General features: G+C 37.0%; 1 protein-coding gene across 2 annotated transcripts in view; it reads left to right on the forward strand.

Annotated features, from left to right (window-relative positions):
- CNOT6L (CCR4-NOT transcription complex subunit 6 like) overlaps nt 1-12,225 on the forward strand; it is a 32,595-nt gene extending 20,370 nt beyond the window's left edge. For both annotated transcript variants that reach the window (XM_075204035.1, XM_075204024.1), the window contains 6 exons: nt 714-871; nt 1,832-1,986; nt 3,754-3,905; nt 5,420-5,647; nt 5,887-6,089; nt 6,526-12,225. In XM_075204035.1, the coding sequence (XP_075060136.1) occupies nt 714-871; nt 1,832-1,986; nt 3,754-3,905; nt 5,420-5,647; nt 5,887-6,089; nt 6,526-6,738 (1,109 nt within the window). In that variant the 3' untranslated portion in view covers nt 6,739-12,225. The remainder of the gene's footprint in view (nt 1-713; nt 872-1,831; nt 1,987-3,753; nt 3,906-5,419; nt 5,648-5,886; nt 6,090-6,525) is intronic.
- The last annotated feature ends 999 nt before the right edge of the window (nt 12,226-13,224 follow it).

The raw sequence follows: 13,224 nt of genomic DNA on the forward strand, positions 1-13,224 counted from the left end.
CGGGAGACTCTCGCATTTCGCGAGAGGCTCTCGGGAGAGTGGCAATTTCCCGGATCTGCCCAATTCCTAGTGAAGTGGGCAGAATTAGGTCCAAAACACCGCGATTCCCCGGGAATCGCGGCATTTGACCCCGCCCCTACTGTCACGGAGGCAGGGCCAAAATGACACTAATTTTGGAGCTCCCGGAATCCAACTTTCAAAAGTTGGCAAGTATGTTGTAGATAAAAAGGGAAATTTTTCCTAAATGGTAGCATTGTTGGACCTAGTGCGATGTAGATCTGCTTGCTGCATATAATGCTTGGTAGAATAGTGCTGGTGCATGTAAAATTAGGGCTGTTCCTCCCCAAATAGCTCCCCACCCTGAAAAGAGCTCCTTGTGATGTCAACCACTGTTTTGGGCTGTCACTAGCTGTATATTGGATTGTGGCTGACTTGATTTTATGGGGGGTTTTTGTACCCCAGTGTACTGTTGCTTAGCTTTTAATAGGGGCAGAAAAAGTAAAATTATTGTGCAAACTGTGACTTTGGCAGTTTCAGTAACCATGCTTGCTTTAGAAATGTTGCTTAATAGATTACACACTTCTATGAGCTGCTATGGAAATATTATTACTAGATTATATTATGAAAAACATGGCTAAGCTAAAAGTAATTCTAGCCCCATTCTTGCAAATTAAAGTATTCCTCAGGACACTTAACATGTGTTTATTTTACAGTTTCCTTCACAGTAATGTGCTTCAATGTACTGTGTGATAAGTATGCTACTCGGCAGCTTTATGGCTACTGCCCTTCTTGGGCATTAAACTGGGAATACCGGAAGAAAGGTATCATGGAAGAAATAGTTAGCTGTGATGCAGATATCATTAGTCTTCAGGTAAGCGAGTAAAGTATTGGCTAATTACTTTTCAAGATTTGCTATGCATGTACTATTCCAGTCCACAAGAGGGCAGCAGTTGGCAAGGAATCTACTATTTTTCGACTGTTGGCAGTTAACCTACAGACTACTGCTGACTATACAAATGGCAATGCTGTCTACTATTATGTGTTTTTTTTTTTCTTTTTTCCCTTTTATTTGTATAGCACTTTATTTTTACTTTGTTTTTTCACTTGGAATACTGGGTTATATCTGTTCTATTTTAACACATTTTGTGAATCTTTGTGGTTTCCCTTTAACTCCTAAGCAAATCCATAATTTAATTTTATATTGATGCTATTGGCTCTGGACTTCAAGTTTTGTGCCACTGTCTGCCTAAATGAAACTATATTGATCTGGTTGTAATGTGATCCAGGCATTTGACAGGCCTACAACACTTGGCCAACTTAACAATAGTGTTTTTTTGTTTTTTTTAATCTGTGGTAAAGCCATAAAAAATTGAGGTTGTTTCAGCCTGGTTTGGGTGTTTGTATTGTCTGTCCTATGCTATCTACAGTGAGGGCAGTTATGAAAACTGGCACAAAGCGGTGTACATAGTACTACGCAGATTAGAAGTACTTTTTTTTTTTTTTTTTATGTACATTAGAAAATGAAAGACAATCTTTGCACAACCATACTGTCAGGTTTGGCAATATCTGCTCAGTTTAAGTAGCAATGTTGATTTCTTTGGTGTTTGCGCATTTTGGGATCCAGTGCATTTCCCATGTTAAACTGGGAGATGATCGTTCAACTATTTGACGCTTTCCTAAATCTAATGTTTTTATAGTAAATTCTAAAGGTCTTGTCTAAATGTGCACTTATGATTTACCAAGCGTTGGCAGATTTTGTTTGGGGGAAGTGGTGTAATACTAGTCTTTTAGAGTTTAAAATCTAAACATCTTGTAACTATTTTATTTTTAGGAAGTTGAAACCGAGCAATACTTTACCCTTTTCCTGCCAGCATTAAAAGAGCGTGGATATGATGGTTTCTTTTCTCCGAAGTCACGTGCCAAAATAATGTCTGAACAAGAGAAAAAGCACGTGGACGGTTGTGCAATATTTTTCAGAACAGAAAAGTAAGTAACAAGGGCTTTGATTTAGTATGGCCTTAAAGGCATGTATGCTTAATTTATGTACTGCATGGGCAGCTGTGTCCCTGTTGCCATTTCACTTGTCCTTCCTTGGAACACTTTTGGTAGATAATAACCACTACATACAGGGAACACCCCACAAGACCACCCTGTCTAGCAATCACAATATGGCCTTTGTCAAAGTCGCTCATAGGTGCCATTGTAATGATATAATCAATGTTCACTTCACTTGTCAGTAGCTGATAGTTGTGTATGTATTGGCTTAAGTATAAATTCTTAGTTTGTACTTTTGTGCATTTTGGTTCGATCAGTTGACCATACACAGTATTTTAATGTGTAGTGTGCCGAAGAGGGGTAAAATGCAAACACTCAAAATAAGAGCTTGTCACTTGTTAGTCTATGGCTAAGAAATTAAATGCATCTAGTTGGTATTATGGTTGCATTTAATAAACTCTCAGATCAATGTTCCCTAAAGTGTGCACTCTCACACAAGCTGTGAGCTCAGTGTAAACAGGGTCTTGGTATAGCTGTAGTCAAATTTGTGCAGCTGCAAGTCTGACTAGATATTGCAGATAAATCTGCCATTCACAAGTCCTGCCTACCCCTTCATTACCTTTACTTTTCTCCTAAAGTACTGTTTACTTCAGACTTTTTTTTTTTTTTTTTTTTTTATTAAATCTTGTGAGTGATCAGAAATGTCTGGACTGTCTTGCTCTTTTATGATCTCTTCCAACATGAATTAGTAATTGTCACAAAACGGCATATACAGGGGCACATTCATAAATGACTTTACTTCAGACTTTTTTTTCTTGGCCATGATTACTACTATGGAAAGCAGCATAGACCTAGATTTGTCATCTTGTACAATCTTGGGAACTTGACAATCAAACCTATATAACATGTATGTGTCAGCTATGAAAGAAATGAGTTGGCAATCCAAGTGGCTGCCATCTCTTGCCTGGTTTCTTCAGACCAGTGATCACTTGCCATGCCTTGCCACTAGGATACCACCTGGATGGTATATAGAGAGCACCTTAACAGCAGTAATATGACTAAACAAATGAAGCTATTAAGAGCATGAGCTAAAAAATGGTTAACTGTACTGAATGGCAAGTTCTGCAAGCAAACTTTGTAATGCCTTACCTAGCAACAGTCCTGATTCAGGGATGTCAGAAGGGTGTAACCTAGTGGAAATGGACAGTTTGTGAACTTGCTCTATATTGGTGAGATTATGAAATATGGAATGGTGGGGAGTATGCAACAAAATTGGGTTAAAAATGTTTATAGTTTTAAAATATCGAACTGCACAGGTGAAATAATACTACCCTACATCGGTTTCTGTAAGGGCTCCTTCCTATAGAACAAATGTTTTTGGGTGTGCTAATTATTGCAACCTGCTTTTCTCTATTTCAATGCAGTGTTGTGATGGGTACAGTGTTAAATGGCTCTGGAGTGCATAGAATACGTTTCTACCTGTGTGGAATATTATCCTTTTGTTTAATTTGCGTTATTGATTTATGTTCAACTTTACTCCAGATTACTACAATATAAAGTGCTACAGAATTTGCAGATGCTATATAAATGATGTATCAACTGTGTTCCTCATGACTCATTAAAGGAAGTCTTTGAACTTCTTTGTAGCATTTGTTCTGTAGATAGTTTAGATATACATTTCACTTGGAAGTGAGAGCCTGTTTCATCTTTGTGCTGTTACTTAATATTTCTAATCTTATTTGTTTGTGCTCTTAACAGATTTGCCCTTGTGGCAAAGCATACGGTGGAATTCAACCAGGTAGCCATGGCAAACTCTGAGGGATCAGAAGCCATGCTGAACAGAGTAATGACAAAGGATAACATTGGGGTGTCTGTTCTGCTAGAGGTCCACAAAGACCTCCCAGGGGGAGGTGAGTATCTTGTTGTGCACCCCATAGATTCTACATCTGCACACCAATCTCATTGGACACCCTTTTTACTAGCAATACAACTGATCCGTTCACTAGGAAATACTCTTCCATGAACATTCTAAATGTGCATCTTTGGTTTTACTGGCACACCTAGTAAATAGATAAGTTCTCATTTGTATTCGTTCATCTCACAAATTGGCTTTGTATTAGAAACATAGAATTTGACAGATAAGAACCGCTTGGCCCATATAGTCTGCCCGTTGTTTTATTAACCTATGGTAACCTTAAACCTGATTTGATCCCTTATTATTTAGAAGGATATTCTTATGTCTATCCCAAGCATGTTTAAACTGCTCTACTGTATTAGCCTCTACCACATATGATAGGATGCTATTCCACTTATCCACTACCCTTTCTGAAGTTTTTCCTCAAATTTCCTCTGAACCTGCTTCCCTCCAGTTTCCTTGCATGTCCTTGTGTTCTAGTACTTCTCTTCCTTTGAAGAATGTTTCCCTCCTGTACCTTTTTTCAAACCCTTGATATATTTGAAAGTTTCTAGCATGGCCCCCCTTTCCCTTCCCTGCTCCAAATTATACATATTAAGTTTTTAGTCTTTCCAGGTAAGCTTTGTGCTGTAGGCCATGCACAATTTAAGTTGCCCTTCTTTGTACAGTTTCTAATGTATGTATTCTCCAGAATTGGACACAATATTCTAGATGAGGCCATACCAATGACCTATACAGTGGCATTAGTACTATCTTTCTGCTACTGATTCCTCTCCCTATACAAAAGTAAACGTGTTACCTTTTACTTACCAATGTCCAAATGACACATTCCTGTTCACCCCAGTAAACGAACAATGAATGCTCACTCCAATATCTCCATTTTATGATCTTTACCTGTTCTTTGCAAAGTCTAATAAATATTACACTGCTCATATTTCCCCATAAGTCTGCTTCAACTGTTTTTTTGAAAATTAAAAGACAATTTTTGTGAAATTGATTGTAACATTCAGTCCTAAATCAGGGCAAATGTAAGGAATATATATTAAATTGTTTAGCTCAGTCCTTTGTATTTATTTGAACTTTCTATGTAGTTGACTAAAACATCCAAAAATGTGTGCACACCTTTTCAGTCTCAGATTGTGTATTTGTGTTCAAACCAAAGCACCTGTGTATTTTTTTTATTTATTTTTTAACCTGTAAGCTTTGAGAAACAACCACAAAGTAGAACCGTGAAAATTTTATGATGTCAAAAGGCTTTTAACAGTATTGCGTTAGGTTTTTGTTCATACTCAGATATTTTCTTATTTAATTAGAATATTCATATTGATCCCATTAGGCAATTACCCAGTACAAACTTAAAATATTCTGTAGATTTCTCTAGAGGCAAATTGTGTCCATATTGAGACGTGTGTGTGCATCACCTACTACAGTGCTGCAAAATATTTTAATATAAAACGAGAATTCAAAATAAACACTTACTATTTATAGTCTTTCACTGTTTATATTCAGGCATGAAGCCCCATCACTCTGTAGAAAAACAACTGCTCATTGTAGCAAATGCCCACATGCATTGGGACCCAGAGTACTCGGATGTCAAGCTTATCCAAACTATGATGTTTGTCTCTGAACTGAAAAGCATTATAGAAAAGGCTGCAAGCAGACCTGGCAGCCCTGTACCTGATCCAAATTCCATCCCGTTTGTGTTGTGTGCTGATCTGAACTCTTTGCCAGATTCAGGTAAGATTTGTAGTGACCTTTGATTAGAAGGCTGCTCACATTGATCGTCTTTCTATATTCGTGGCATAATAGAAAAATACAATCCTTCACCTTCCCCTTGAAATATCAATTTTTCTAAACCAATTGGCCCTACTTTTAGCTAAGGCATGCTTTTACTTTTGTAGCAAGAAGTCAATGCAAGAACACTTGGTGTTTTAATTAAAGTCTTCTGTAAAGCCCACTTTTGTATGTTGTATCAGGTGTGGTTGAGTATCTGACAAATGGAGGGGTAGCTGACAATCACAAGGACTTCAAGGAGCTTCGATACAACGAGTGTCTCACAAACTTCAGCTGCAATGGAAAGAACGGTAACCCTGATGGAAGAATCACACATGGCTTCCAGCTGAGGAGCGCCTATGAAAACAACTTGATGCCTTACACGAATTACACCTTTGATTTCAAAGTAAGTTGTAGGTTAAATGTCTAATATGGATGTCATGGAAGCTTTGACTCAACATTTAGCCTGTGTTTATTGCAGTTAAACTGATTCACTAGAAATCTGCTGGAATTGTGCTTTTTGGAGTTGTTGACCGGATAAAAAAAAAATTCAAAATTTGCAAAACTTTTTTCCTGTGGCAAAGAATCTGCTAAATGTGGAACATAACTTTCTGATATTTGCATATAGTGCAAACTGTTTATAAAAACCTATTAACAGTTAATATTTTAGTCCTGCATTGTAACTGTACACATCTTGCAACACATCTTGATCCTTAGAAGCCAAAATAAATATGTCCAACTACGTTAATAGTGATAATTCTTGATTTTTTAAATTGCAATTTTTTTGTAATGGAAAACGTATACAGACTATTCTGCTTCATGTATTTTGTTTTATCTTCTAGGGTGTCATTGATTACATCTTCTATTCCAAGACACACATGAACGTTCTTGGCGTCCTTGGGCCTTTAGATCCTCAATGGATGGCGGAGAACAACATCAGTGGCTGCCCCCACCCCCATATCCCTTCTGACCACTTCTCACTGTTAACGCAGCTGGAACTCCACCCTCCACTTTTGCGCCTCATTAATGGGGTACACTTGCCAAGCAGGAGGTAGTGCTGGCTGATGGCCGGGCACTTGTTCTCATGGACCTGTACAGCTGTAAGAGTCTGTAGGAGTGAAGTATAGCCAACCATAAGCTGCTTTCTCACGGCTCCTTCCCTTCTGTAAAAGCCGTGGTTCTGCGTTTTACTGCAGGGAGGCAATATTTGGCATTAGGGCTGGTACAAAATCTGTCCTCCTCCCAACTGTATTTTTTTGTTATTTTAAACAAGCTTATTCTTTTTATTTTCTACCTTCCCACATTTTTTTGTTACTCCTTTTTACAAGATACCGTTGGCTATTGACCGCTAGATACCATTTGTATTTACGCCCCTATTTCATTGCGTATCCCATTTTCACATGAGTAGTTAACTGAATCACTCCCAATTCTCTAGCTCGCCCAAGGAAAAAAATCAACTTCAAACTGTGAAGGGAAAAAAGATTTTACATTTGTTTTACTCTGCTCTATCAAGGCTGTTAGCTTTCCTTCTTAATGTCAAGCACAAACTAGCATTTATGTTTTTTTTATTTCTTGAAGTTTTTTTTTTGTTTTATTTTCCCCATTTCTCCATGAATGTATCTAGGGGAAAGATGACTTTAAAGTCTAAAATCAATGTATTTTTTTTTCTTTGACTTGTAAACAGTGACTCCTCATCTCCACTGGCTATGAAGAGAACTATTAAAACTGAGTGATTTGTGGGTTTGCCATAAACCCACTTATATGTATCATGCCTTTACCATTTTCCCAACCCAGAGTTCAATTTCGGTGATAGCCTAGAAAATGTAGATTATATAGTTTAATCTTTTGAACTTAAATCCATAGTTACTGCTCCATTATTGCCATTTTTTTTTCTTCCCGTTTGATAGAATACTTATTGTTAGTGTGATTTGCAATAAAATATCCCTGGAAGGTGCAGGGTTTGACACTGTTGGTGGTCTTTGGAGTAAGGCCAAAGGAAAGCTTGATGGTCTAAACTTGTAACCAAAGATGTCATTTACTTCTGAATGCAGATTTTAATTTCTTATTAGTCTTTCAATGCCACCCCCCCCCACCCCCTCCCTTCTGTGTGTAATCTTGGCTGAAACAGTACTGAACTCCTTGTAGTCTCTTCACAGCCAGCTGGCTTCAAAGGTTGAAGGGTGAAATGTCAAAACAGATTTTCTTAGCTCTGTAAAATGACCAAACTTAGAGGTTGAGCACAGTCAAGACATTGCACATGTACTACAGGCAAACTTTCTGTAAATACAGATCTTTTTATAAAAATATTTTTTAATTTGGTTTATCCCTCACCTACGTCTCCAACTTTGGGGGTGGAGGGGGCAGGAGTAGTTCACATCTTTACAATGGGATATTTCTTGCCTCTTAATGGCCACAATTATCCAATGTTTAGAGACTTGGCACAGATTACATCTTCAAGCAAGACCGCTGTTTACATGTACCCTTCCTCTCCTCTCATTCACCACTCCACATCCCCTGCATGATTTTTAACAATCCATATTCTGGTATGTATTGTTTCCCATATATAAATTCCCAATAGGGTGGTCTTCAAAGATTTTTTTTTTCCTGACGCCTGGCTATGAAGGGGTTAAACAGTCTCCTGTGTTTTTTTTTTTTTTTTTTTCTTTCTTTGACAAATGGTATTGCACTGGTTGAATGGCCTCTAACTGCAAAGGTGTTTTTTCTGTTTTGTCCTGCTTTGTGCTGCTATGTTTTTAAAACTGATTTTAAACAATAATTCTCAATGCACTTTATTGCTTTATGCCTCACAATGTGATCATTTCCCAGAAAGATGTAAACCTTTCTGAACGATAACAAAAAGGGCCTTTGATGGTGTCACTGCCAGATCTCAAATAAAGTAGTCTCTAGCCATTAGGTGTACACACAGAATTTCCCAAAGTCATGGCCAATAATGGTAGCAACCCTCTTGTTTGTGGGATTTCCACTTCATACTGCTTATAGAGAATCCCTATGTATTTTTATGAATGAAACCTCTTACCTTCCACCTCTCTAAAGTGCCTCTGTGGATGTTTTTTTTTTTTGGGGGGGGGGGGGGGGGGGGGGTTGTGTGTATATATTGGAAGATCATTAAATTCCCATGCAAAGTGGTTAAATTCTAAGAAAGTAAATGCCTGCTTTAGTACATATGTCTGACAACACACTAAAACTTGGAAATGATATACAGGTAGCTATAGATTGTAAATTTATGTGTGCACATGTATGTGCCTGTTTTTACAGTGGCTTTCTTTGTGTATGTATTCTTTGTTTTTGCAGATATATTGGTACTAGTTAGTCCAGTATTAAAATTGCCACGCATTGCAGGTGCCTTGGAGTTTAATCTCTGCACTGTATTGCCGTATCTGGGTTTACCTAGTCTTGCCCTGTGATGTGTGCCTTTGTTTCCCATACAGCATTGGTAGTGTCAACCTCTGTCTGAAAAGTCAAGTAGTTGTAGCTTTCACCATCGCGCTCAAAACCAGTGGACATGGTCTTCTCAAAGATTACTTTAGACAAATGCAAGACTCCATATCCAAGCATAATTTCTACACTTTTGTTGTAAACTAGATATACCCTGTAAAACAACCCCTGCTGAGTTTAGACGATCTGCATTTAAAACTTCTCAGGTACTGTATATATGGTTATAAAAATGTATAGCAAATCTCCAGACCAGATTAATCTTTGTGTGTTCCTTTCTGGAGAAGCCACATGTATGTAGCATTGCAGAGACTACTTTGTATTTAAAGTTCTGATATAATGCACTCTTATTGCATCCATGGAAGAGGGGGTTTAAGAACCAGTCACTCTGCAGTCGGAATGGTAATGTTGTTGGTGTATTATACAAACCCATGTCCACATTGAATAATGAGACTCCCTGCTTAGAGGTCTATATAAATTGAAAGGGTGCCAGCAACCTTCAAAGTTTACAAAAATACTGACTATTTAAGAAAAAGTTTATAAAGCAATCAAATTTTTTTTCCTTCTGAAGCCCCCCCCCCCCCCCCCCCCCCTCTCTGTGGATTTCCCAATGTAATAACACGCCTTTTTTGTATTGTAGTTTTTATAGATTAGATCATGTCTAATCGGGGAAAGAAAATTATTGGCCTTTTAATCTGCTCCAATGGGAACGCAAGATGGCTTGTGATTCTTGCCATTGGCTGATGTTCAGTCTGTCCTGCTTACTACCCATAACATTTGTAAATTAGTTACCATGAGCAAAATAAATGATGGTTATAGTTATACAGGTTTTGTTTTTTTGTTTTTTTTGTTTAATTTGGTTCTTTTTATTTGCAGTATATATGACCTAAACTATTCTTTCTGCATGTGGGTTTAGGAGTTTTAAAGTTTATACATTGAGAGTTCATAACTTGTAATGGGGTATTTTTATTAAGTAAAATGTTCCCATTTTTATTGATCAAAACTGCTTTTGTGTTCTGTTGAATTGTAAGAATAAAATGTATGGATGTTTTTATTTTGATTAACCCCTTCACCACCAGAGGTTGAAACAGCTTGGAGACCCCCTCTAAGGTTAAAGGGATACATTTTCTTTTGTTTTTTTTCTTTCCAAAAGTGGTTTATTTTGCGCTCTGATGTATGTTGGTATCTTCTTTTTTTTTTTTTTTTTTTTGTTCCCTCTTGTCCTTTCATATAAATACCATTAAATCCATTATGCATTGGTAAAAAGCAGAAGTACTGAATTTTGATTTTAGATTTGATTTGTTTGTTTTTCTTGTGTGAATTTAGAGGGAGTCTGTATTTTTATGATACAAGATATAATTTGCTCATACAATCTTTGGATTTTGCAGTGTACATTTTTGGATGGTCCCTGCTCAATAAAACATGGAATGTGGAAACTGCATAGAGCTCTATTGTAGAGCTTTGGAAGGATGTACTCTTAATCAGTGACCAGTTCTGTCACGTAATGGATTATGGATTGAATGATTTCTACCCATTTTTGATTTACATGGGGCATATTTTATTGAGCAGTGGTGGTCCTGCTAAATGTAACACTGGCTCAGACTAGTCTGCGGCTTGTCTATAGGAGTTTAAAAGCTCCTATGAATTTACTTCAACAGAAGTAAAATTAATCTTCTAGATCAGTGTTAAAACATGGTAACTTAAATATTCCTTGACCAAGTTTTTTTTTTTTTTTTTTTTTCCCCTCCTACTCTTGTACTTCTGCTTTGCATTTGCAGGGACACATTCCCCAATTTCTTTGTCACTGAGCAAAGCTATCTGAGCTGTGAAACTTTAACATTTCTGGTACCATTGCTTTTTCTAAAATACCTTTGTCAGCACAACGGGAGTGTTTGTTAGACAAATCTCTTAATCCGACCATATGTGCTTCTCTCATTCTATCAATTAGAATGATCAAAATCAGACCTGAAAAATTGGAACATTAGGTCTTATTGGCCCAACATATCAGTGTGAGGTCTGTCTAGCCTGAAAGTAAGAATGTCCTTTGTGGTCCAGTCTCTCCTATGAGCAACTGAATTGTGAAGTTTGGCACTGTACTTTATGGCTGAACTGCTCTGGTTAAGTTAATCAGCCAAAGTGCGCACCATTACTTGCCAAAGCAACAGTTGCTGCATTTCAGCGACACTTATTTAATTTGTGACTCTTGAGTGCAGGTTATATGTATTTTACAGTCCATGGAACCCTATCACCTTATCTATAATGCATAAAATGCTGCCACAGTCCAGGATGCATCATTCTATGATGAGTTTATGGTATATAAACACATCGGTTTAAATTAAGACTGTTGCATGCTGGGGTTTTTTTCATCCCCCACATACCCCAAGCAGCCTTTCTAAGAATTTTTTTTTTAATCCATCCTGTTTTTGCTACTGACTCATGAGTCCTTGCACATTTGGGCGTGTGATGTGCATTTAAATGATGTATGAGAATATACCTGTTTTTTTTTTGTTCAGTGTTGCTCTTGTCTGTGTCGCCACTTATCTGTCACAAATATGAGAACCATTAGGTGGTATAGTTTTGTTTTCGTTTTTTTCCTAGTGGTGGTTCTGTGTATTTTAGCTTCATGTATAAATGAAACCAGTTCCTAAATTCCATACAGCTGGTGTTTTTCCTTTGTATTGCCTGTAGAATAGGTGCGATAATGGTATCTAGCTGTTAAATGTTGGGGTTTCCTGCAGCACCCTCAGGGCCTGTCTAATTACTGGAATTAGGTTTTGAATAGTTTGTTCACCAAGATCTTTGTTTCACAATTATCTGGTTGTCATGTTTAACCAGCAGCACTGCCTAAGAAAGCAGATAAAAGTAAAAAAAAAAATATAAAAATCGTAACCTTGTTTAAAGGTGGTGATTTCTTAAAGTGATTTTATGTAATAAAATGTATGAGAATAGCTATTTTCTATTTTCTGTGTATTAAATTAGTGAAAGATTGTCCATTCTGTAATACAGTATCCTCAGAACTGGCACAACAGTCACATTTTTGATATACTTTCATCTCCAAGAGTTATATATAAATATATATTTTTATTTTACACCCAGGGCTCAAATTTTTTCAATAAAAATGAAACCCTGAAAAAAAAACTTTTGGGGGAAAGGGTTGGGGGCTTTTTCAAGCATTTGAGCCCGCTCAGATTTCACTTTCCATTTACTTGTATATGTTGTAGCAGTGACATTGTAGAATACTTTTCTAAACATACTTTCATATTGCTGTAGTTAATCTGTTTATCTTTAAAACCTTCCATGGTGATATTTGTAATGGACTGTCCCATAATATGTATTGGTGTTTGTTTCAAGTGAAGCTTTTTTCAGTTGAAAACCTATATCATATTTAACTTTCAACTTCAGCATTGTTTCATGGCTTTCTATGTTAGAAAAGACTTAACTCCCTCAATTTAAACATCTATACAGCATGGAATGCATTACCTCAGTCTCACTTAACTTGTTCACTTCTATAACTTATTGCCATATGCTTTAGAATGTTTGTTTCCTTTTGCAAATTGCTTTAGTCCGACTCCACCAATTTGTCCTCTAATAAAGAAATCTAAGTACAGCTGCACATCTTGTTATACATGAGGTCTAAGGTTGCAGTACAATAAAACTGAAGGCTGTAATTGTATATAGTATGGTCCAGACACATGGGTGACACAGCAATAGCTTGAAAATATTTTCCTCAAATAGTCTGTCCTTGCTCTCTACAATTATGTAGGAACTTGAGATAGATAGATATATTCACACTCACACTAAGGTTTGTTTTCATTCTCAACCAGCTACCACTCATACATGAACTTGTATCATGGTTTGTTAAAATGGCCTTACAACAATAATTTGAATGTCAAAAATTTTTACTCTGTGCAAGTACTGTTTTAATTTGCAAATATAAAGAACCTAATCTGTGTTTCTTAGGAAAATAAAAGCAAGCTTATGTCCTGGGTAAAGTTGCTTAAATTTAATACCCATTGATCATCATGTCTGTCACCCAGCATGGGTGGTGTCTGGTAATTTACTTTTGCATGCAGAGGCCAAGTGTGTCA

This window comes from Mixophyes fleayi, chromosome 1 (genome assembly GCF_038048845.1).
Source record: "Mixophyes fleayi isolate aMixFle1 chromosome 1, aMixFle1.hap1, whole genome shotgun sequence".
Taxonomy (NCBI): domain Eukaryota; kingdom Metazoa; phylum Chordata; class Amphibia; order Anura; family Limnodynastidae; genus Mixophyes; species Mixophyes fleayi.